This window comes from Pongo abelii, chromosome 10, assembly GCF_028885655.2.
Source record: "Pongo abelii isolate AG06213 chromosome 10, NHGRI_mPonAbe1-v2.0_pri, whole genome shotgun sequence".
NCBI classification, from domain to species: Eukaryota; Metazoa; Chordata; class Mammalia; order Primates; family Hominidae; genus Pongo; species Pongo abelii.
Window position 1 is genome coordinate 60,391,851 of NC_071995.2, and position 26,791 is coordinate 60,418,641.

Genomic DNA, 26,791 nt, shown 5'->3' on the forward strand with positions numbered 1-26,791 from the left:
TTCCAAATTGATGACTGAAACACTATAAACTTAATCTCATGACACAATAGTATTTTCACAGCACTGTCTTCCTGAGTGCTCTGCTTGGAGAGAGGAAGAACTTTATAAATAAAACCAATGCGTACTACTTTTTTGGTTGGGACAGATAGTAAGCACCTAGGTGATTCTGCAATATTCTGTTTTTGTTTTTTTTAACACTATCTTAAACGTCTTTAGAAATTTTTAGAGAGTATTTAATCCCTGTTTGCATTTATAACTGCAAAGCAGCTAAATGGATTCGGAAATGATGCATAGACTCATTTAGTTAAAAATTATTAAAATACATGTTGGCTCTAGCCATTCTTTGTTCCTTGTTATTCAGCCAGTTCATACATTTCAGTAATGCCAATCTTCAATTTGAAATGCAATATGTGAACCGTAAATCTAGAGTAATATTCCAAAATCTATAATTTGTTGTTGTTGTTGTTTTAAGACAGGGCCTCACTCTCATTACCCAGGCTGGAGGGCAGTGGAGCAGTCACAGCTCACCGTAGCCTCAAATTCCCAGGCTCAGGTGATCCTCCCACCTCAGCCTCCCAAGTAGCTGGGACTATAGGCACACCACCACACCTGGCTAATTTTGGGGGTTTTTTTTCTTTTGTTTGTTTGTTTTGTTTTGTTTTTATAAAGATGGGGTTTCACCATGTTGCCCAGGCTGGTCTCCTGGGCTCAAGCAGTCTGCCCACCTCAGCCTCCCAAAGTGCTGGGATTACAGGTGTGAGCCACCATGCCCAGCTGTTATCTTTTTAAAAGACATTTTGAATCCTTAAATTTCCTTTTATGCCTTTTTTTATGTTGTTATTCTCGTTAAGAAACAGATGTAGAATGGTGTTCTCTGAGACTTTAAAGTTTGAGGTAATGAAATAGCTAAACAAAAATGCTTAGGTTACAATTAAAGGGAACTGCAGTATGGAGTACTAAGAACTGCAGGTATGGAGTCATATTCCTATAAATGGGAATATAAGCATATATAAATTATCTAACCAAAAATGTAGAGACAACATACCAAAACCTTAAAGAGCATCCTGAAGTAATGAAGAAGGACAGTTGGCATCAAATAGAATAATCATGAAGGCTCAGGAAAACTTGTGATGATTAAAACAAAAAATCTCTTATTTTTTAGGGATACATACATACTGTTATGTTTTCAGGCGAAATTATGGGTGTCTAGAATTTGCTTTAAACTACTCCAGCAAAAGAGGGGCTCGGAGGGAAGCTGAAGGGATTATAGAAAAAATAAGAATGGTAGAATGTTAATTTTTGAATGCCATCCTTTTGTAGTGGCCATACTAATCTTCTCTGTATCGTTCCAATTTTGGTATATGTGCTGCTGAAGTGAGCACTAGAATGTTATTTTTAAAGCTAAGTTTCTGATATTAGGTACATGAAGGTTAATGTATGTTTCAAAATTTCTGTAATAAAGTTTAAAGAAAAATGGGTTGCAAGTTTGGTGCTTAGACTCATAATGGCTGAAAAAATTATTGTAATTTCGTTTATTTAAAATGGAACATTTTATGTTATCAAATATTATATGTAAAAGTAAGCAGTCAAAATAAGGAAAAATAGAGCTATGAAAAACAATTTATATATAATATAAATCTACTTAAACTCTCTTTTGTGTACCTTTAAGTACCTAACACCCTACCTGGCATATAGGAAGCACACAGTAAATGCTGTTGAACTGAACTAATCTGTATCTTACAACAGTAAAAGTGTTTAATTTTTTAGGAGATTTAGAATTTTCTTTTTCTTTCAGAACTTGTCTTAGGATGATTATTAGAAATGGAGAGTGTAATGTTGGTCTTGTTTTTGTTACTAAGATAATTTTTGTTTTATGATGTTAGGTTGTATGAAGTTAGGATGTTTTACAATGTTGGGTTTGAAAATATAAAAATCTTTAAATAACTGTTTTGCTGTGTCAACGTTCAGACTTAACTTCTCTGTATTTTGGTTGCTTAATATGGTGGTAGATTTCCGTGAGCGTTAAATGTTTAGTTGACTTACTAAAAGCAAGTTATGTTTTTCTATTGAAGTAAGAGGCTCAACTTAGCCTTGAATTGCATGTTTTTAGTTGAAACATATTGGGCATAGGGAAATTCAGATACTACAAACATTCATTGGTCAGGAGTAAGGCTGAATTTTCTCTCTTCATGAAACCACTTCAGCTAAATGGAAGTCTTACCTTTTTCTGTCTGAAGGCACGATATGTTATACCTAGCCCAAACTGGCCAAAATTAGTTTAATTCTAGGTAAGTGGTTTGATGTCTAGTTAATGTATGATATTCTTAGCATTTTTTTTTCTCCTTTTTCTAGAGAGCCACTAGAGCAGAGTTGCTAGTGAACAGTTTAATTTCCACATACGTCACAGAAAGAGAGCTAAAGGGCTCTGGTTATCATCCACAGACTGACCAGTCAACCCCTAAATAACCTGATATTAACTCCACAAATGTTAGCTAGATTGGACCATATGCAATCTGAGTCAGAAGTCGGAATCAGAAGAGATAAATGATGCGTTATCACTCAACAGTAATGTCTGTAACAGTATTGTAAAATTGTTATACTTTACCTTTACCTGTCGACCACATCCATCCTTACCTCTCTGATCACCTTACTATTTAAGGACAGTCCCTCTACTCTACCTATAGTATTTATCTCAATGCTTCCTGGTCCTTGCTTTTGCTTTTATTATCTCCTCTCTCCTACATATATAAATGCCTAGCATAGTGCCACACATATGGTAAACACCAGTTCATTGTTATTTCTTTTCTAATGTAATCTTCCCCCTCAGCCTATGAACATAAACACATCTTCATCTTTAAAACCAAAAACCATATACTTCCTCCATATACCATCCTTTAGCTTTTTTTTCTTTGACAGCCGCCTACATTTAAAAGGCTATACTTAATGTTGCTTGCCACCCATTCAGGATTTAACAAAGTTCTTATTTGTCTTTCTTTTAACCTAGTTTATTTGACCTGTCTTTAGTATTTCTTTTTGATAACCATCTTCTAAAGAAATTCTCCGAATTTGAATGCATGATACGACCTTTTATTCCAAGGACTTTGCCTCTCTGAGCAGTCCTTTGTCTGTCTAGCTCGGTTCCTCTTTAGGGTTGCCACATTTGGTTTTGCAAATTGTGCACAGCTCTAGGGGGCATCATTCATATCATATGTAGTCTATGTGACAGGCCCTCCCTGGCACAGTGCAGTGCAGCTTCACTAACTGCAGTAGCTCTGCCCAGACCTTAAATGCATTGACATTCACTAAATTTCTGTCAGAAGACCTCTTTTATCATACCATAGTAGGTGTTCAAAATTAGGTGATTCTATGCTAATCCTCTCCCCCAGCTCAAACTGACACAAAATATGCCATTCTGTATTTCTAGACTAGACCACTTTTCTGAATTCCAGATTTTTCATAAATCTCATGTAGGACTCACCACCTCAAATTAAACCAAATCTTTTTACCCCTCCTTCTCCCATCCCCTCAGCCTAAACTGTCATTTCCTATATTGCCTATTTCAAGTACCATCTAAGAGCCATCCTGAGTTCCTCCTCCAGCCTTTCTTCTCTTGTCTAGTTAGTCAGCAAGTCTTGCAGATTCTGCCTCCTCACCTGAAGTTTTCAAACATTTTGATCTTGGTACCCCTTTACATTCTTGAAAATTATTAAAGACCCAAAGAACTTCTGTTATATGGGTTATAGCTATTAATATTTGTCATATTCGAAATTGAAATAAGATTCTAAGGTATTTTAAAATAACAATACAAAACCATTGTATTTTGACATGAATAACACTTTTATGAAAATAACTAATTCCAAAACAATAAAATTACCAAAAAGAGTTGCATTGTTTTTTATTTTTGCAATTTCTTTACTATCTAACTGAATAGAGGACAGCTAAATTCTTGTATATTCTTCTGCATTTAATTTATTGTAATACAATGTTTGGGTTGAAGTACATGAAGCAAATTCAGCCTCACACAGATACATAGTTGAAAACGAGTATTTTCAGATCATTAATACCACATCAAAACTTGACCAGTGGTGGTTTAAGTCTTAAAGTTTAATGATAGAATCTGAAACCATATCAATGAACCTTTTATAGTATTAAAATCTTTAAAATGTAAATTTCATGCATTTTGGTCATTTGGAAAATATTGATTCACTGAGTTATGCAGATCTTCCAAATGTTGACACATTTTATTCTATAATTTTTTTCAGATCACATTTTTTAAAACATCACCTATCTTATGAGAAAAGCCTAAGTATTGGGAAGCTGTCAACTTCGTGGTGTCAGAGTCAAGTTTTCCAAGATTCTAATTCTTTATGGAAAGCCCAAATTTTATCATTGGCTGCGAATACATTGTTTTCCTTAAAGACACAGCCTTCCTTCATTCGTTTTTCAGAAAACCTCTGCTTGATAGCTGTATTAGTCCATTTTCATGCTGCTGATAAAAGACATATAGGAGACTGGGCAATTTACAAAAGAAAGAGGTTTACTGGATTTACAGTTCCACATGGCTAGCGAAGCCTCACAATCATGGTGGAAGGCAAGGAGGAGCAAGTCACGTCTCAGAGAGAGCTTGTGCAGAGAAACTCCCGTTTTTTTTGGTTTTTTTGTTTTTTTATCTTTTTTTTTAAATTTTATTTTAAGTTCTGGGATACATGTGCAGAATGTGCAGGTTTGTTACATAGCTATGCATGTGCCATGGTAGTTTGCTGCACCTATCAACCTGTCATCTAGGCTTTAAGCCCCACATGCATTAGGTATTTGTCCTAATGCTCTCCCTCCCCTTGCCCCCCACCCCCCAACAGGCCCCAATGTGTGTTGTTCCCCCTCCCCGTGTCCATGTGTTCTCATTGTTCAACTCCCATTTATGAGTGAGAACATGTGGTGTTTGATTTTCTGTTCCTGTGTTAGTTTGCTGTGAATGATGGTTTCCAGCTTCAACCATGTCCCTGCAAAGGACATGAACTCATTCTTTTTTATGGCTGCATAGTATTCCATGGTGTATATGTGCCACATTTTCTTTATCCAGTCTATCAGGATGGAGATTTGGGTTGGTTCCAAGTCTTTGCTATTGTAAATAGTGCTGCAATAAACATATATATGCACGTATCTTTATAGTAGAATGGTTTATAATCCTTTGGGTATATACCTAGTAATGGGATTGCTGGGGCAAGTGGTATTTCTGGTTCTAGACCCTTGAGGAATCACCACACTGTCTTCCACAATGGTTGAACTAATTTACGGTCCCACCAGTAGTGTAAAAGCATTCCTGTTTCTCCACATCTTCTCCGGCATCTGTTGTTTCCTGACTTTTTAATAATCACCATTCTGACTAGTATGAGATGGTATCTCATTGTGGTGTGATTTGCATTTGTCTAATGACCAGTGATGAAGAGCTTTTTTTCATATGTTTGTTGGCTGCATAAATGTCTTCTTTTGTGAATTGTCTGTTCATATCCTTCACCCACTTTTTGATGGGATTTTTTTTTCTCATGTAAATTTGTTTAAGTTCCTTGTAGATTCTGGATAATAACCCTTTGTCAGATGGATAGATTGCAGAAATTTTCTCCCATTCTGTAGGTTGCCTGTTCACTCTGATGATAGTTTCTTTTCCTGTGTAGAAGCTCTTTAGTTTGATTAGATCCTATTTGTCAATTTTGGCTTTTGTTGTGATTGATTTTGGTGTTTTAGTCATGAAATCATTGCCCATGACTGTGTCCTGAATGGTATTGCCTAGGTTTTCTTCTAGGTTTTTATGGTTTTGGGTTTTACATTTAAGTCTTTAATCTATCTTAATTTTTTATAAGGTATAAGGAAGGGGTCCAGTTTCTGTTTTCTGCATATGGCTAGCCAGTTTTCCCAGCACTGTTTATTAAATAGGAAATCATTTCCCTATTGCTTGTTTTTGTCAGGTTTGTGAAAAATCACATGGTTGTAGATGTGTGGAGTTATTTCTGGGGTCTCTGTTCTGTTGCATTGGTCTGTGTATCTTTTTTGGTACCAGTACCATGCTGTTTTGGTTACTGTAGTCTTGTAGTATAGTTTGAAGTCAGGTAGTGTGATGCCTCCAGCTTTGTTATTTTTGCTTAGGATTGACTTGGCAATGCGGGCTGTTTTTTGGTTCCATATGAACTTTAAAGTAGTTTTTTCCAATTCTGCGAAGAAAGTCATTGGTAGCTTGATGGGGATAGCATTGAATCTATAAATTACTTCGGGCAATGTGGACATTTTCACAGTATTGATTCTTCCTATCCATGAGCATGGAATGTTTTTCCATTTGTTTGTGTCCTATCTTATTTCCTTGAGCAGTGGTTTGTAGTTCTCCTTGAAGAGGTCCTTCACATCCCTTGTAGGTTGTATTCATAGGTATTTTATTCCCTTTGTAGCAGTTGTGAATGGGAGTTCACTCATGATTTGGCTCTCTGCTTGTCTATTTTTGGTGTATAGGAATGCTTGTGATTTTTGCACGTTGATTTTGTATCCTGAGATTTTGCTGAAGTTGCTTATCAGGTTAAGGAGATTTGGGGCTGAGACAATGGGCTTTTCTAAATACCTAATCATGTCATCTGCAAACAGAGACCATTTGACTTTCTCTCTTCCTATTTAAATACTCTTTATTTCTTTCTCTTGCCTGGTTGTCCCGGCCAGAACTTCCAATACTTTGTTGAATAGGAGTGGTGAGAGAGGGCATGCTTGTCTTTTGCCGGTTTTCAAAGGGAGTGCTTCCAGCTTTTGCCCGTTCAATATGATATTGGCTATGGGTCTGTCATAAATAGCTCTTATTATTTTGAGATATGTTTCATCAATAACTAGTTTATTGAGAGTTTTTAACATGAAGGGATGTTAAATTTTATTGAAGGCCTTTTCTGCATCTATTGAGTTACTTATGTGGTTTTTGTCGTTGGTTCTGTTTATGTGATGGATTACTTTTATTGATTTGCATATGTTGAACCAGCTTTGCATCCCAGGGATGAAGCTCACTTGATCATGGTGGATAAGCTTTTTGATGTGCTGCTGGATTCGGTTGACCAATATTTTATTAAGGATTTTTGCATCGATGTGCATCAGGGGTATTGGCCTGAAATTTTCTTTTTTTGTTGTGTCTCTGCCAGCTTTTGGTATCAGAATGATGCCGGCCCCATAAAATGAGTTAGAGAGGAGTCCCTCTTTTTCAGTTGTTTGGAATATTTTCAGAAGGAATGGTACCAGCTCCTCTTTGTACCTCTGGTAGAATTTGGCTGTGAATCAGTCTGGTCCTGGGCCTTTTGTGGTTGGTAGGCTATTAATTACTGCCTCAATTTCAGAACTTGTTATTGGTCTATTCAGGGATTCGACTTCTTCCTGATTTAGTCTTGGGAGGGTGTATGTGTCCAGGAATTTATCCGTTTCTTCTAGATTTTCTAGTTTATTTGCATAGAGGTGTTTATAGTACTCTCTGATGGTAGTTTTTATTTCTGTGGGATCAGTGGTGATATCCCCTTTATCATTTTTATTGTGTCTATTTGATTCTTCTCTCTTTTCTTTATTCTTCTTTAGTCTAGCTAGCAGTCTATCTATTTTGTTATTTTTTTCCAAAAAACCAGCTCCTGGATTTGTTTATTTTTATTTTTTGAAGGGTTCTTCCTGTCTCTATCTCCTTCAGTTCTGCTCTGATCTTCGTTGTTTTTTGTCTTCTGCTAGCTTTTGAATTTGTTTGCTCTTCCTTCTTCAGTTCTTTTAATTGTGATATTAGGGTTTCAATTTCAGATCTTTCCAGCTTTCTGATATGGGCATTTAATGCTATAAATTTCCCTCTACACACTGCTTTAGCAGAATCTCTGGTACATTGTCTCTTTGTTCTCATTGGTTTCAAAGAACTTCTTTATTTCTGCCTTCATTTTGTTACTTACCCAGGAGTCATTCAGGAGCAGTTTCTTCAATTTCTATGTAGTTGTGCCATTTTGGGTGAGTTTCTTATCCTGAGTTCTTACTTGATTGCACTGTGGTCTGAGAGACTGTTAGGATTTCTGTTCTTTTGCATTTGCTGAGGAGTGTTTTACTTCCATTTATGTGAGCTATTTTAGAATAAGTGCCATGCGGCGCTGAGAAGAATGTATATTCTGTTGATTTGTGGTGAAGAGTTTGTAGATGTCTGTGAGGTCCACTTAATCCAGAGCTGAGTTCAAGTCCTGAATATCCTTGTTAATTTTCTATCTCATTGATCTGTCTAGTATTGACAGTAGGGTGTTAAAGAGTCCCACTATTATTGCGTGAGAGTCTGAGTCTCTTTCTAGGTCTCTAAGAACTTGTTTTATGAATCTGGGTGCTCCTATGTTGGGTCCACATATATTTAGGATAGTTAGCTCTTCTTGTGGCATTGATCCCTTTACCATTATGTAATGCCCTTGTCTTTTTTGATCTTTGTTGGTTTTACCAGAGACTAGTATTTCAACCCCTGCTTTTTTTTTTTTTTTTTTTTTTTTGCTTTCCATTTGCTTGGTAAATACTCCTCCAACCCTTTATTTTGAGCCTATGTATGTCTTTGCATGTCAGATGGGTCTCCTGAATATAGCACACCAATGGGTTTTGACTCTTCATCCAATTTGCCAGTCTATGTCTTTTAATTGGGGCATTTAGCCCATTTATATTTAAGGCTAAATATTGTTATGTGTGAATTTAATCTGGTCATCATGATGCTAGCCGGTTTTTTTTGCACATTAGTTGATGCAGTTTCTTCATAGTGTCATTGGTCATTATATTTTGGTGTGTTTTTGCAGTGGCTGGTACCAGTTTTTCCTTTCCATATTTAGTGCTTCCTTCAGGAGTTCTTGTAAGGGCTGCCTGGTGGTGACAAAATCCCTCTGCATTTGCTTCTCTGGAAAGGATTTTATTTCTCCTTTGCTTCTGAAGCTTTCTTTGCCTGGATATGAAACTCTAGGTTGAAAATTCCTTTCTTTAAGAATGTTGAATATTGGCCCCCACTCTCTTCTGGCTTGTAGGGTTTCTGCAGAGAGATCTGCTGTTAGTCTGATGGGCTTCCCTTTGTAGGTGACCTGACCTTTCTCTCTGGCTGCCCTTAACATTTTTTCCTTCATTTCAACCTTGGAGAATCTGACGATTATGTGTCTTGGGGTCGATCTTCTCGTGGAGTATCTTAGTGGTGGTCTCTGTATTTCCTGAATGGGAATGTAGGCCTGTCTTACTAGGTTGGGGAAGTTCTCCTGTACTAGGTTGAAGAAGTTCTCCTGAGAGTTCACGTCTCTCTGAAGTGTGTTTTCCAACTTGATTCCATTCTCCCCGTCACTTTCAGGTACACTAATCAATTGTAGGTTTGGTCTTTTCACATAGTCCCATATTTCTCGGAGGCTTTGTTCATTCCTTTTCATTCTTTTTTCTCTAATCTTGTCTTCACACCTTATTTCAGCAAGGTGATCTTCAATCTGTGATATCCTTTCTTCCGCTTGATCGATTGAGCTATTGATACTTGTGTATGCTTCTCTGATTTCTCGTGCTATGTTTTTCAGTTCCATCAGGCCATTTATGTTCCTCGCTAAACTGGTTATTGTAGTTAGCAGTTCCTGTAACCTTTTATCAAGGTTCTTAGCTTCCTTGCATTGGGTTAGAACATGCTGCTTTAGCTCAGAGGAGTTCGTTATTACCCACCTTCTGAAATCTTTTGTTAATTCATCAGTGTCAGTCTCCATCCAGTTTTGTGCCCTTGCTGGAGTGGAGTTGCGATCATTTGGAGGAGAAGCAGCATTCTGGCTTTTGGAATTTTCAGCGTTTTTGTGCTGGTTTGTCCTCATCTTTGTGGATTTGTCTACCTTTGGTCTTTGAGGCTGATGACCTTTGGATGGGGTTTTTATTGGGGGGTCTTTTTGTTGATGTTGTTGCTTTCTGCTTGTTTGTTTTTCTTCTAACAGCCAGGCCCCTCTTCTGCAGGTCTGCTGCAGTTTGCTGGAGGTCTACTCCAGACCCTGTTCGCCTGGTTATCACCAGTGGAGGCTGCAGAACAGCAAAGATTGCTGCCTACTCCTTCCTCTGGAAGCTTCATCCCAGAGGGGCGCTGGCCTGATGCCAGCCGGAGCTCTCCCATATGAGGTGTCTGTCAACCCCTGTTGGGAGGTCTCTCCCAGGCAGGAGACACGAGGTCAGGGACCCACTTGAACAGGCAGCCTGTCCCTTAGAGCTGGTGCGCTGTGCTGGGAGAATCCGCCTTGTCAGGATCACTGCTCTCTTGAGAGCCAGCAGCCAGGAAAGATTAAGTCCACTGAAGCTACACCCACAGCCATCCCTCCCCCAGTTTCTCTGTCCCAGGGAGATGAGAGTTTTATCTGTAAGCCCCTGGCTGGGGCTGCTGCATTTTCTTCAGAGATGCCCTGCCCACTGAGGAGGAGTGTAGAGATGCAGTCTGGCCACAGCCACTTTGCCACACTGTGGTGAATCCTGCCCAGTCAAAACCTTCCAGTCTTCATAGCACTGTTGGGGGAAACCACCTACCAAAGCCTCAGTAATGGCGGATGCCCCTCCCCTAAACAAGCTCGATCGTCCCAGGTCAACTCCAGACTTGTGCTGGCAGTGAGAATTTCCAGCCAGTGGTTCCTAGCTTTCTGGGATCCGTGGGAGTGGGACCCGCTGAGCGAGACCACTTGGCTCCCTGGCTTCAGCCCCCTTTCCAGGGGAGTGAATGGTTCTGTCTCACTGGCATTCCAGGCACCACTGTAGTTACGAAAAAAACTCCTACAGCTAGCTCAGTGCCTGCCCAAACAGCCACCCAGTTTTGTGCTTGAAACCCAGGGCCCTGGTGGTGTAGGCACACGAGGGAATCTCCTAATCTGCAGATTGCAAAAACCATGGGAAAAGCATAGTACCCAGCCAGGTAGTACAGTCCCTCATGGCTTCCCTTGGCTGGAGGAGGGAGGTCCCCTAACTCCTTGCACTTCCCGGGTGAAGCAACGCCCCACCCTGCTTCTACTCACTCTCTGTGGGTTGTACCCACTACCTAACCAGCCCCAATGAGATAGATACCTCAGTTGGAAATGCAGAAATCACCTACCTTCTCCATTGATCTCTCTGGGAACCGCAGACCAGAGCTGTTTCTATTCGGCCATCTTGGCCCCTCCCCAAAACTGCCATTTTTAAAACCATCAGATCTCATGAGACCCATTCACTATCACAGATCAGCATGGAAAAGACTTGCCCCCATGATTCAGTCATCTCCCACAAGGCCCATCCCACAACACATGGGAATTACAGGAGCTACAAGATGAGATTTGGGTGGGGACACAGAGCCAAACCATATCATTCTGCCCCGGCCCCTACCAAATCTCATCTCTTCACATTTCAAAACCAGTCATGCCCTCCCAGCAGTCCCCCAAAGTCTCAGCTCATTTTAGCATTAACTCAAAAGTACACAGTCCAGTGTCTCATTCGAGACAAGGCAAGTCCCTTCCACCTATGAGCCTGTAAAATCAAAAACAAGTTAGTTACTTCCTAGATACAAGGAGGATACAGGCATTGGGTCAACACAGCCATTCCAAATGGGAGAAATTGGCCAAAACAAAGGCCAATTCTGTAGGCCCAGTGCAAGTCCGAAATCCAGCAGGGCCGTCAAATCTTAAAACTCCAAAATGATCTCCTTTGACTCCATGTCTCGCATCCGGGTCACGCTGGTGCAAGAGGTGGTCTCCCACGGCCTTGAGCAGCTCTTTCCCTGTGGCTTTGCTGGGTATAGCCCCAGTCCTGGCTGTTTTCGTGGGCCAGCATTGTCTGCCGCTTTTCCAGGTGCACAGTGCAAGCTGTCAGTAGATCTACCATTCTGGGGTCTGGAGGACAGTGGCCCTCTTCTCACAGCTCCAGTAGGTGGTGCCCCAGTAGGGACTCTCTGTGGGGGCTCCAAACCCATATTTCCCTTCCTCACTGCCCTAGCAGAGGTTCTCCATGAGGGCCCCGCCCCTACAGCAAACTTCTGCCTGGGCATCCAGGCGTTTCCATACATCCTCTGAAATCAAAGTGGAGGTTCCCAAACCTCAATTCTTGACTTCTGTACACCCACAGGCCCAACACCACATGGAAGCTGCCAAGATTTGGGGCTTCCACACTCTGAAGCAACAGCCTGGGCTGTACCTTGGCCCCTTTTAGCCATGGCCGGAGCAGCTGAAACACAGGGTACCAAGTCCCTAGGCTGCCCAGAGCAGGGTGGTCCTGGGCCCAGCCCATAAAACCATCTTTCCTTTTAGGCCTCCAGGCCTGTGATGGGAGGGGCTGCTGTGAAGACCTCTGACATGCCCTGGAGACATTTTCCCCATTGTCTTGGGGATTAACATTTGGCTGCTCAGTACTTTTGTCGGCTTGAATTTCTCCTCAGAAAATGGGATTTTCATTTCTATTGCATTGTCGGGCTGCAAATTCTCCAACCTTTTATGCTCTGTTCCCATTTTAAAACTGAATGCCTTTAGCAGCACCCAAGTCACCTCCTGAATGGTTTGCTGCTTAGATTTCTTCTGCCAAATTCCCCAAATCATCTCTCCCAAGTTCAAAGTTCCACAGATCTCTAGGGCCAGGGCAAAATGCCACCAGTCTCTCTGCTAAAACATAACAAGAGTCACCCTTGCTCCAGTTCACAAGTTCCTCATTTCTGTCTGAGACTACCTCAGCCTGGACTTTATTGTCTGTAACAGTGTCAGCATTTTGGTCAAAGCCATTCGGCAAGTCTCTAGGAAGTTTTAAACTTTCCCACATCTTCCTGTCTCCTGAGTCCTCCAAGTCTCCAGGAAGTTCCAAACTTTCCCACATTTTCCTGTCTTCTGAGTCCTCCAAACTGTTCCAACCTCTGCCTGTTACCCAGTTCCAAAGTTGCTTACACATTTTCGGGTATCTTTTCAACAACGCCCCACTCTACTGGTACCAATTTACTCTTAGTTTGTTTTCACGCTGCTGATAAAGACATACCTGAGACTGGGCAGTTTCAAAAGAAAGAGGTTCATTGGACTTAACAGTTCCATGTGTCTGGGGTGGGGGGGGCCTCACAATCATGGCAGAAGGCAAGGAGGAGCAAGTCATGTCTTACATGGATGGTGGCAGGCAAAGAAAGAGAGCTTGTGCGGAAAAACTCCCATTTTTAAGACCATCAGATCTCGTGAGATTCATTCACTGTCACAAGAACAGCATGGGAAAGACCCGCCCTCATGATTCAATCATTTCCCTACCAGGCCCCTCCCACAACACCTGGGGATTATGAAAGCTACAAGATGAGATTTGGGTGGGGACACAAACCATATCAATAGTCAAGTCCAAATAACCACACACAGTCGTTTCCTAATGTAAAAGAGAAAAAAGAGTGGTGTCATGAAAACAATAACTGGTTCCACTTGTAGTTCATGCAGTTCAAATAACTACACAAGCTTTTCCTAATGACAGCCATGATACTTCAGTTTGTAGCAGATATGCTTTATGCAAACTTCCCAGTTTGTCAGATAATATTAAAAAGAAATATAAGTAAGAGTTAAGATTTAATAAAATCAGTAATTTTTTATTTTTTTCGATGTGGATATTCTCAAGTGAAACTTTCTTACTGTGATGTGGTGAAGTATAGGTTAGTGCTACTCCTTTGATTCATGATGCTAAGGTTTCAGCAGTTTTATCCACCATTGCTTTTGCACTATCAGTGCCAATATCCACTCAGTGAAAGAGGTCAAATAATATTTAAATAACACTTTGATATTATTATGAAAATAGTTTTGACCTCACCAATGGACACCTTAAAAAGGGTCTTGACGACCCCCAGGATCCGTGGACTATACTTTGAGAACTGCTTCCTAAACATCCAAGATATGTTGCCCTTGTCCACTCTACTTTCTTAACTCCACCCCTTATTAATTCTTACCTTTGTTGTTTTTATAGTTCCCTAACTGGTCTCCCAATCTTCAGTCTTTTTCTTTTCGTTAAAAGTTCCTAGAATACAAATCTGATTTTGTTGATACCCTATTAAAATCTTTCGACATGCTCCAGCACAATTGGATAAAATCCAGATTTCTTCATAGAACATAAAAGACCCTTTATTATCATACCTACCTTAGTAATCTCTGTTCCTGTCAGTACTTCCTAGTCTTTGAGCCAAGCTGAATTTACTGGTAATTCCCTGAACACAATCATGGTTTGTACATGATTTCTACATGCTATTCTTCCTACCTGTAATACTCTTTTACTTCCCACCTATCCCTCTAATTGTACGTCATTTTTAAATCACCTTATGTCACCACCTACCAAATTTTATATTAGAATTTGTTATCGTACTTATATTCTATTATAGTCATTTTGCTTATATGTCATTTTTTCCTATTAGATTGTGAGCTGTTTGAGGTCAGGAACTGTATCTTTCTTTGTATTCCCAGTACTTATCAAGGGTGAGGCATACAGTAGTCATTTAATAAATATTTCAGTGTTTGAATGAACACCATAAAAATTCAAAATACAAATTAATTCCATGGTATTTCATTTTCTGTTCCTTCTAATATAGTTCTTAGAGTTGCTAATTAATAATAAAAAAAGGCCACAGATGAGAAGAAAAAGAAAAAAGTGTGTGTGTGTACATATATATGTACATATATATGTACACACACATATATGTACACACACACACACGTACACAGTGTGTGTGTATATACACGAAGTGTATACACTGTGCATATATATTATATATAATATATATATGTCTCAGCTACTTTATTGGATGAAGCAATGGATCTTTATTTCCATAATTTTTACTGTAAGATTCCGGGGAACATTCAATTTATATATGTTTTTGAAAAGTTGTAATGAATTACATTTTAAAAAATTAACCTCCTTAATTTATTATAACTCAGTCTCTAATCAATTTAGACGTTTTTTCCTAATTTAGAATTCTTAATGTGGAGGCAAAAATGCCAGGATATTTCCATTTTTTATTAATATTTTTAAACTATCTGGGAATATTAGGATTATTAAAATTACTTTTTAAATGTGTTCTATACATTGTTTTATAATAAAACTTGGTTGATTGTATTTTGTTTTTGAGTTTAGTACAGTAAAATAAAATCTTCTTAAAGGGACTTCTATCAGAAGGATACCTAACTAGAAATCCCACTTAACAGAATCCAGTAATATATATCATTTATCAGCTAAAAGAACCTCGTTCAAAAGAAAACATTGTTTTCTAAGATTTTATAATGTATAAAACTTTAAAAGTTAAATTAGGCCTGGTGCAGCCTGTAATCACACCTGTAGTCCCAGTGCTTCGGGAGGCTGATGCAAGAGGATCACTTGAGGCCAGGAGTTTGAGACTAGCCTGGGCAGTATGGTGAGATCTCTGTCTCTGCAAAAAGTTTGTTTTTAAATTAGCGGGGCATGGTGGCACACGCCTGTAGTTCCAGTTTCTCAGTAGGCTGAGATGGAAGAGCTCTTGAGCCTGGGAGGTCAAGGCTGCAGTGAGCCGTGATTATGTCACTGCCCCCCAGTCTGGGCAACAGAACGAAACCCTGTCTCTAAAAAAAAAATAAAAATGAAATTTAAAATGTACTTTTTTTATATTTAAAAAATTTTATTGCCCACCATTTGTTCTGCATAATGCATTGTAGATATGTATATTTAGATAAATCCAAATCACTTAAAAGCAAATTTTGTAGATTATGCTTTTCTGCCTATTGACCATTTCATTGTTCGTTAGCATAATATTTAAAAGTGAATCGTTTGGGGCTTGACTAATTTAGAATTTACAATGACTGAGTCACTGGACTGAAGCCTAGCTTTTTACAGCCCCTTGCCTAGATGTTGCCTAGTAAATTAAAATAACATGTTTACAAAATTACAAGGGGAAATAAAACTTTTAGTGACCTTTACATACTTAAATTATTACTGTATTATAGATTTGTTGATTATAAGTCATGCCTTTAATGCATATTTGTTGATTAAAAACCAATAGTAATTGCAGTTTCTTCAAAAAGATTCTGAATTAATAAGGTATGTATACTATAGTCAGATTTATGACTTTTCCCTTTGGCCAAATATAGCATATTGGGATTATGCTTGGAATTATTTTATCTATTTTGTCCCCATTGCCTTAAATTTTTAAAAATTGGGAATGTTCTCTGATCTCTGTGTCAGTGTTGTACATAATTAGAATGCCATGGTGTACCAGTGAGAAACAAAGTAGAATAGTTTAATTCCATTGACTGATGGAAATTGATCGTAAAATGTTAAAAATGGTTACCTAAACTCGGAAATGGGTATATGTAGTTAGTAGATTTATAGGAATAATAGCAAGTTGCATATTTAATTTGATAAATTTTATTTGAAAATAGTTCCCTTTTGTACTTTTATGTTTTTATACGGAATAATACATTCAAAATTGAAAACCAAAGGATAATAGTGATTTTGCTCATAAATCTATTTTTCAGCATTCATTTACTACAAACATTGTCATCTGTTAGTTCTTTTATTTCATAATTAATTTAAAAATTCTTCATTTTTTTATCTAATTTAACATTTTCATATTTTTAAAGGTCCCCAGGTGCATCCAATTTTTCAACTTTACCAAAGATCTCTCCTTCATCTCTATCAAATAATTATAACAACATGAACAACAGAAAGTAAGCACTGAATCTTAAAAACTCTTTGTTTAATTGATCACCCTATTATGGTTGCAAAAAATCTCTTGTATCTAAAATTTAGGATAAAAGTCTTAATGCATTAAAATTGGTTTTCTTTTAAATTACTGGTTAGTTCTTCCATGAGTATCAACAAAAAAGAAAGCAATTAAATTACTTCTTGATTTAATACATATACTGAAAGAAATAAAACACTTAAAAAATTTTATATACTAAACACTAATCATTAAAATATATTTAGAAGTTTGTTAGAACACAACTTTTTAGGAAGAATTTAAATTCAGATACATTTTAGAACTAGATATGTAATCACATATAATAAAGTACTTTTAAAAAGTGTGTATCAGTGATTCTCAAGTGGAAAGCACACATAAATTTTTGTTTATGAAAAAGGCAATCATTTTTTCTTGAGAAGTTCAGAAAAACAATTTCCTTACCCCTTATCAAATAAAATTTAGAATCATGGAATTTATAAAAATTTTATTGAAGTGTATGTTATATTGCTATAAGAAAAACAGTTGAAAGTCAAGGTTAGACGGCTTCACTCCGAGTGTATTATCTTGTATTGACTCTGAGTGTATTACCTTGAACATTGACATGTTTTTTTATTCAAAAAGGTCAAAAGAAAACCTTTATTATTTGTAATTAGCCCAAATTATGGGAAGAATATTGATCTAGAGATGATTATCCTCCTTTTATTTTTTTTCACATGTATAGTGCCATTTATGGATTAGATTGAAAGTATTTAGATATTTGCACTAACATATTAGTATTAGATATTTAATACTTATACTAATTATGTATTACTATTATACTAATAAAAATTTTAGCATTTAGATTTTTTTCAGTTTCTAAATGGCATCTGATTATCTCAGTGAGTAAATTCTAAAAGACTAAAGCTATTTGTGAAATAATCTTTAAAATTAAAACACCAATAATTAAATTTATATGTTTAATTAATTTTCCCTTAAAATTTATCTTTTGGGGGAGGATGACAAAAATGATTCTAACATACATCTGGATTATAAGTAGATGACAAGAGCTAAAATAATTTTGGAAAAGGATAAGAAGGATTAGTCTTAAACTAAATATCACAATGTATTATAAAGATATAAAAATTCAAACAACGTAGTACTGACCCAAAAATACGCCTACGTATCAGTGGAATCTAACAGCTCAGAAACAGATCTTTGTATAAAAAGAATTTAATGTGATCAGGAGGCATTGTAGACTAATACAAATGGGCAGATTATCCAGGAAATAGGGTTGAGAAAATTGGCTCACATCTGAGAATTTCTCTCTGGAATTTTAAATCCAAGATAATTGTTAAGTATATTTAAAAAGGACAAATAAATGGAAAAAAGAACTTGTTGCAAATGATAAAGGATTTATATTCTAAATATATCAAGCTCATAAAAATCAGAAATTTTCTAAGACAGTCTGAGAAACACTGGGCAATACAAGGAAAGGAATTAAATAAGGGACAAACTTTTTTTGAGGTAGGGTCTCACCCTGTCACCCAGGTTGAAGTGCAGTGTCACAATCACAGCTCCCTGCACCCTTGACCTCCCAGGCTCAAGTGATCCTCTCACCTTAGCCTCTTGAGTACTTGGATTACAGCACACGCCACTACACCCTGCTAATTTTTTTTTTTTTTTTTCATAGAAACGGTCCCACTATGTTGCCCATGCTGGTTTCAAACTCCTGGGCTCAAGCAATCCTCCTGCCTCAGCCTCCCAAGTGCTGAGATTGCAGGCATGAGCCACCTTGCCCAGCTGGGATAAATATTTTACATTTTCACATTCACTACTGATTAGAGATATGTAAGTTAAAACCATGAAAAATTCCATTTGCTTTCCCTTACCTCAGTCACATTGGAAAAAATTAAACAATGACATGTATTTTTATAACGGTTCTGAGTGTTTGGAGTACTAGAATAATTTTTTCTAGCAAAATAGTTTACCAATATGAATCAAGAACATTTAAAATGGTCACATTCTTATTTTAGTAATTCATAAAAAGATATGTGCACTATGTGTAATAATATTACAACATAGTGTAATACTAAAATACTGAAGACACTGAATATTCAGAATTATGCTGTGGTATCTTCTCTTCTATTTAAAAATATATGTGCACAGGCCAAAAAAAAAGAGTGAAAATAACGCCTCGTAATTTGGTTTGTATTACATGAGAGCTTTAAGTAAACTTACCAAAAGTCATTTTTTCATACTAGATAACATATTACTAATGATTTACTCATTGCAGATGGCTCTCATATTTACTATAAGAGAATTCATTTACAGGTATTTACAGTCATTCTTTGGAGAGATTTTTAACATTTTATGTAGACTATATTGAATGTAGACTATATTTTGACCAGAATTACCATATTGGTATGTGTGGTCTGGTATGTTTCTGGTTTTGTTCTGTTTGCATTCTTAGTAAATACGTGACAGTATAATCTAATCTCAAAACCTCTGACAGCAGAAACTATTGAGAGAAATTAGAGTCTTAAGTTTCGATGATTCTATCATATGACTACATTATATTTTTAGCTATTTATATTTTTTTAATTCAAACACTAAAATAGCCCTGTCATGTTATGGAATTTTAATAGTGAATAGTCACTGAGGTGCCATGAAGCTGTGAACCATTTTGAGCTTAAAAGTACATTTTTATGTATGGATTGTCTTTCTTAGTAAGGAACAGAACTTAAGCATTTGTAAAATAGAAAGTTTTTTTTTTAGCCTTAAAAAACTTGAATTCCATCGTATTTAAACAACTGTTTTACATACAATTTATTTCTTGAATTTCCATTCAGCTTATGGGAAGACTTCAGGTAGAAATAGCATAGTTTCTTCAAAAGTATGTAAAATAGGTAATGACCTTTTTGGATTAAGTATGTTTATGAAACCTTATGTATGTGGAAATAGTTTACAAGTATAAGTAATATATTAAAATCAATAGTTTATGAAATTTATTTATAAATTCAAGATTTAACCCTACACTGATACATTTCTAAGATATAAAATTTTCATTTCCAGAAATAAGAGTATTGTTATAAAATAATTCCAAGTAATAAAGCATACTTGGAATTATTTCATTTAAGTTTAATACGTTTTTATTAAAAACTAGTATTATGAAAAATCCATTACTGTAATATAGTTTGTTTACCTTGTGTCATAATTTTACCTGTTAGTCCCTTGTGTATTTGGTTTTGCGTCAGTTATAATTTAAGTATATTTTTAAATATCTGTCAGATTGTCTTTCTGGTAATAGTTCTATAACCTGTATTTTTCTGCCCTGCTATTTTTGCTTTGATACATTACTAATACTGCCTTTAAAAAATATTTTTAATGTGTTTATTGTCTCAATTTGACATTCCAAATGCAGAACACTTTTTTATTTTTCTGTTAATTCATTTAAATCTTTTTCTTTGAAATGAAAATGATTCCCTGTATGAGATTGAGCCATGAACAGGAACTGTGAATTTTGGAAACTACCAGAGCTAGCCATCTGGCTCTTGATAAATTTGTTAGCTAAAAGCATCATTTCATTAACTGCAAAATGGGCATAATTATAGTTATGAGGATTAAATTATATATTTATAAAGTCATGTGTCAGTGCTAGTTTAAAAGTCAATCTGACATTTTTTATAGAAAGGTAAGGTTCAATTTCACAAAAAAAATGTGTATTTTTATTAAAGAAGGATAGATATAATACAGAATTAATCTAATATAGCATTAAAATTCCCATTACTATTACTGTAAATTTATTTTTGCAAAGTAGCATAGCCTTAAAAGATGATGACTAGCTTAAGATCTTTAGGAAATGATTAGTAGACATAGTCATGAAAGATACTAGAGGCTATCTTTAGGGCCCAGATTTTCATATATTTTTTGAATTATATAAACTGCTAGTTTTGATATTTTCCATGACAAGCCTTAATATTTCATTTAGAGCACACATAATATGTGGATTATAAGTGACCAATCAAGATAATATTAAAGTGTCTTAAATTCATTGATTTTCATTATCATTTTTGAGCATCTAGACTATCTCAATCTTTGAGCAAAGTTGTAGATATTATTTAGGGATTTAGATTTTTTTAAAAAACAAAACCAAAAAACTGCTTTGCGAGTAAGTTTTTTGTTCATTTCTCAGTAAATAGGAATTTCTGTCCCATCAAATTCCATCATGTTGCTGCTTCCAGCATCCCTTTGTGTTACACGTGGGGAGAGACAGGATATCTGAATATATACTTATGGAATGAGCATGTAAATGTGCTTTTAGTCTTTTCACGTGTGTGTGTGTATAGGCATGAGCATGCATTGGGCATACTTTCCTGTGTGCTCTGGCTGCTTAAATTTTACTATGATTTTACAGCCAGAAGTTTTTTCTTCTCTGTAATGTGTAGAATGTGTAGAAAATGCAAGCCTTGCATTTTTAAAAATAATATACAGAAGATCTTCATTTTTAGCACTACTTAAACTTATAAAAGAAAAACAGGATTTTTTTTGTACTTCAGCTTTTTGTTGTGTGTACCCAAAGTTAGATTCAATAATCCAATTATGGGCAAAAATACTTAAAATTGCTAATAGGCGCTTTGTACTTTATTAGTTACTAGGAATATAAAATAAAATGTGAATCATAGGCTAATGATTTGCCAAAAAAAGATGCATGAATTATATTTTTTGTGTTTTGTTTTAATTTAAGTCAAGTAAATAGCTATAAGTCTAGCAATTCCGAATTTGAATTGATCAATGTTACATTTCTTTGGCGCCTGCTGTTTTTATCTCAGGGTGGATTATTTTTTCAGAGTTGAGGAGTTGACCTTTTATTTGTAGGAGAAAGGAGTGTTTTTTTAAAAAATGCAAAAACATTAGTAGGCCGACATTGTATGTGTAATTTTAGGTTGGTTTGGTTTTGTGTGTTTTCTCTGGGGGTGGTGTGTGTGTGTGTGTGTGTGTGTTTACTAAAGACTTTCTTAGAACAGGTAGTATAGTTCACATAAACTTTTATAATAATAAAGTGAGAGTGTCCTATATGGAACAATAAAGTGAAGTATTTAAAATTATAAGAAAAAACTACTTTAAAAAAGTAATACCAGGAATAAATTATAGCCAGTTGTGAATTGCTAGAGATACTGATTCATCATGCTCATTTATAAAGCTGTTTTATTTATAGCGTCATTTGCTTTTAGGAAAGATCTCATTCAGGTTTTTTCTAATTAATAAAAAAAGATTGAAAGCATGCTTTTGAATTATATCCAAAATATTCATCATACATATTTTATAAGATAACCTATTAAAAAATAAGAAAGAATCCATTCTTTTTCACAAAATTATTTTTTATTATATGCGAAAGGAAGCGGGATCGTTTAACTTATTTTCTTCTTTCTAAAAATTATCCTGATTTTGTAACTTTTAGAATATTACAGTTTTTTAATATTAACATTTACATTATCTTGAGGTTATATTTATCTAATTAAATAAACTACATTGTTCTGAGAAACCAAAAGAAAGAAAAGGCAAATAACACTGGGATATACTTGTTAGAATCATTTTTGTATTCCTGTTCACCCAGGCTTTTTTCTGCATTTGAATGCCAGTTTTTGCTGGTCTCGCATAGAAACTATAAATGGAATCTTCAGTGCATCATAACAGTGAGGTCACAGTGGCCTTGGAAATCTCTGCTCTTACCTGTAACTTTTTAAAGCATAACTCTTACTGTTTCTACCATTTTTACTCTATTACAATAACAGAATGCAAAAGGGTCATAAAGGAGATGATTTGTTGCTGCGAGTGGTATTTAAAATCTGAATGTTTTAAATTCGATGGAGCAATGGGGAATGGAGCAAGCTGTAAAGCTGCTCCAGTTAATCAGAGGTAGAAAGATATGATAGTGGTTTGTATTGGTTGGTGTGGTATATGAGAGTGATTTTGTTGATTGCATAAGGAGTATCTTAATTCAGGGTGAGTTATTTTGTTTGAGGTTCAAGTCTTTAAAAAAGTATCTGAGTTGAGTACTTTATAAAAGAAATTTAATGATCAACCACATATAAATAGGCCTAAAGTACTCTTTATTATAAATATGTTGTAATATAATTGGCTGCATTATGAAAATTTTTTTTCTTCCAGTGTGAAAAACTCAAATTACTGTCTCCCATCATATACTGCTTATAAGAACTATGATTATTCAGAACCTGGAAGAAACAATGAACAGCCAGGCCTCTGTGGCCTAAGTAACTTGGGAAATACGTGTTTCATGAACTCAGCTATTCAGGTAGGTCTTTGTAAACAAAGTGAAACTCATGTTTCATGGAAATCTGTAATACAAGAAGATAAAGTTGGGTTTTTCATGCCAGAACATGAGTATATGTTTTGAAAGTTCATTTTTCATGGAAGATTTAAGCATACATATTTGACTCATTCATTCTACTACTGGTAGTAGAATATATGTTTCTCAATTAGGTGACATGTGATCGATTAACATAATGTACAAGATTATATATCACTTTGCAAAAACATAATATCAAACAGAAAACTTAAGCAGTCTAAAAGGGGAGGAAAAAAAAAAGCAAAAAAGCTAGTGAGTTCCCTCCATTATTCAGTAGAAGTCTGTTGCACTTTTTTTTTCTTTTTTTTTTTTTTTTTTTGTCTTAATGGGAAATTAAAATTTTAAAAAGGAAAATCTTGGGAACTTCTTTCTGTATACATATTTTAACAAATCACTTTCCCTTAAAGGTCTTTTAATTTGGGGATATAAGAGGTAACTACCTTTCCCCTGCCCCCACCCCCTTTTTCTTCTCTTTCTGCTTTAGTTTATATCCTCTTTCAACTTAACTTGTTAAATATTTATGTCTTTGATTGATTCTGAAGTAATGAGAGAGATATATTTTTTAATATTACTGTTACTGTGTATAAACTTAGGGCTGCTTATTTTATTCCCCTTTTACAGATAAAATTTTTGTGTTTATAAAAGCTCAGAATAATGGCAAACCATTTTTGATATTTGAATTTTAACCTTTTTTTGTCAGTCTCTTTTGTGAATTCTGAATTTTTAATTTTAAATCTAAACTTTTCTGTTCTCTATTCATATTTTTTTGTTGAATCTCCTATGCCCAGGAGGCAGCCTTGAAAGATATAGATTAAATGCAGGGTATAGATTGATAAGGACATTATTAGACATCTTTCTCACTATCTGAGAAAAGGATGACTCTTCACCATTCAGTATTCTAAGTGAATCTTTTTGTACATCATCATTCATACAGCTGCTTCCTAAATTAACCATTGCCTTTATAGCATTCTTGGAAATTAGAATCTGTCATACACTATAGGCCAGGAGTTAACATCCTTTTAGAAATTGAGTGGGGAAGGCATAATCGATTTCTGGTATTTTGCTTTAGAGTTGAACCACTTGGGAAGTGGCCTATCTACCTAAGCAGATAGGTTAATATATAGGTTAATAAACTCTTCCTTTAAATCTTCGAGTGAGTAATCCTGCTCATAGTATAGTGTGAATTACTTTATTCAAAATAGTTTTTCAAGAATTCTAGCACTAGTTAAACATAGAGACAATTTAAATTTTTATCTTTATTTTTCTAGATGAGGAAGAAAGCCAAAATGTATTATTATACTAATAGTTAAATAACAAAGTAAAGTACATGGGTGCTTAGCTTTCAGAGATAGAAATGAGACAGACAAATTATAATATCTGTTGGACCATCTCTGGAACATGTTTTATGTAAATTGTGGTTATACCAGTACTAGAAAACCCTGTTCTCAGATCACCAAGTTATGTTAATTTTTATATACCTCTTTATCCTTGAACTGCCAAAATTACTTTGGTTCCAGATGCTTGATATCAGCTAGAGTTTTTTTTCCTAGTATAGAAAACCAATCTTGGTGCTTTTTCATAAATATTAATAAAATATTTCAACATAGGGATTCGAAATTTGAATCTGTCCGGAGAGCACAAGAGTTTGTGTTGATGCTAATCATTCATGGGAGGCTTGGGCCAGCATTCAGACTAAATTCCTTCTAAAGCAATACTACATCCTAGTCTTCTGTGCTTTTGATACATCTGTTTAGTATTGTCTACATATGGTTAACTGCAATTTCTCAGGAATAGGTATTCAAATTCAATCTTTTAACCAGCTAGGTTGAGCTAGATTTGGCATCGTTTAGCTTTCTTGCATGTTATGTTTAAGGTGTGAGGATCTTTAGTTTATTCACTTTTGCTTCTATTCAAAACTATTTTATTAGAATAAATTGATAGCTCTATTGCAGACCCTCCTAATATATTTTACCATCACATATTCCATTTCATCTGAGACATAGCCGTGAGCGTGATGGTTTATAATTTTATGGTAATAGCCATAAAATTTTTTGACGAAAATTTTGGCAGTGAGTATTTTAAGCAGTGGATATTATTTCATGAGTATAGCTTTATTTAGTTGGAAACTATATTGTCTCTAAAATAAAATTCTTCAAACAATTTGGAGAAGAGAAAAATGAGTTTTTGTGCTGCTTTTAGCTTTTAGTTCACATCTGGAATTAGAAAAGCTAGGCCTTTAGTTTTATTTTCTTAAAACTTCCATGATTTTTAATTGATTAAGATGTCAGCTCTAGAGCTGAAAATTGACTGTAAGAGGGAGTACAAAATGGTGGCAGTAGCCTTTGCTCCTCTATTTCACAAAAATTCATGTAAGTTCATAGATCCAAAAATAAAAAGGGTAATAGATAACTAATAGAATAGATTCTTTAAATAGGTTTTGTCAGATACTATTTCTTCAGTTATGTTTTTTCAAGTTTCCTTGTAACTTCTTTGAAATTGAAGACAATTTTCATGAATTTTAGAAAATATTATCAAATATTATCTCTACTGACAATTTGAATTTTAATGTAACCTCTTAAATTAATTCAGTGTCCTCCAAATTTAAGTGATCATTTCAGCGCATCAGGTGATATAGTATTAACATATGTTAAAAAAAAAAAAAAAAAGAGTGTAAAAAGTATACTTTTTTAATGTAAGAGTGGGTTATACTTAGCCCATCAGTAGCCTTGAGATAGTGAAATCTTTTGACCACACATGATTAAAAACTAAGCAGCACCAATCTGAGTGTGATTTAACATTATTACTGTTATTATTTAATTTAATGATATTGGTACTTAAGATTTTCTGATATAATGGTATGAATGAGTATTAACCTTTTTTGGTGAATATGGTACTGCCATATAGCACAGTAAAAAATAACAATATAACAGTTTGTCCAGGCATGGTGACTCATATCCCAGCACTTTGCGAGGCCGAGGCGGGTGAATCAGCTGAGGTCAGGAGTTTGACACCAGCCTGGCCAACATGATGCAAGCTCATCTCTACTAAAAAATACAAAAATTAGCCGGGCATGATGGCGGGCACCTGTAATCCCAGCTACTCAGGAAGCTAAGGCAGGAGAATTGCTTGAACCCGGGAGGCGGAGGTTGCAGTGAGCCAAGATCACGCCATTACACTCCAGTCTGGGTGACAAGAGCAAAACTCCATCTCAAAAATAAATAAATAAATGACAATTTAAAATAATGTGAATTTTAAAACAATGCAATATAACGATTAACATAGCATTTACATTTTATTAAGTATTATAATAAATCTAGAGATGATTTAAAGTATATGTGAAGATATATGTAGGTGATATACAAATACAACACCATTTTATATCAAGAACTTGAGCATCTATGGATTTTGGTATCCCCAAGGTGGAGAGGGGGGCTCCTGTGACCAATCCCCTGTGGATACCAAGAACAACTGTATATCCTGACCTTATGAAGATTATAGCCTAGATATTGTGATTTTCAAACGCTTTGTATTTTAGCATCAAAACCTTTTTTTTAAGTTACTGTGGAAAGTTTAATTGTGTCCCCAATATTTAAGTAGATATGGTAAAATTGCTTTGGTTGGGTGAAGTTCCCTGAACCCCATCTGCTTTCCTTTACTTTCCACAATGGCCCCAGAAGCTTTCTCATGGAATCCCAGGACTCTGAGGAACTGTTTGAAAGCCAAAGTCTGGCTTGGAAAAAAAAAAAAAAAAGAAACACATAAAAAACTAATAATAC

The 26,791-nt window shown here is 35.6% G+C and overlaps 1 protein-coding gene and 1 non-coding gene across 7 annotated transcripts in view; one reads left to right on the forward strand and one right to left on the reverse strand.

The window, feature by feature from the left end:
- The window catches only part of USP15 (ubiquitin specific peptidase 15), a 144,391-nt gene that overhangs the window by 72,322 nt on the left and 45,278 nt on the right, over positions 1-26,791 (forward strand). For 3 of the 6 annotated variants that reach the window (XM_002823463.4, XM_054527328.2, XM_054527329.1), the window contains 2 exons: positions 16,569-16,655; positions 22,817-22,961. In XM_002823463.4, coding sequence (XP_002823509.1) covers positions 16,569-16,655; positions 22,817-22,961 — 232 coding nt within the window. Of the gene's footprint in view, positions 1-2,352; positions 3,883-16,568; positions 16,656-18,361; positions 18,497-22,816; positions 22,962-26,791 lie in introns of those variants that run through there. The other 3 variants (XM_054527330.2, XM_002823464.4, XM_009247970.3) reach the window with 3 other exon arrangements.
- LOC112135902 (U6 spliceosomal RNA) lies at positions 1,276-1,382 on the reverse strand. Its single transcript, XR_002917135.2, has one exon. It is a non-coding gene; the product is annotated as a U6 spliceosomal RNA (small nuclear RNA).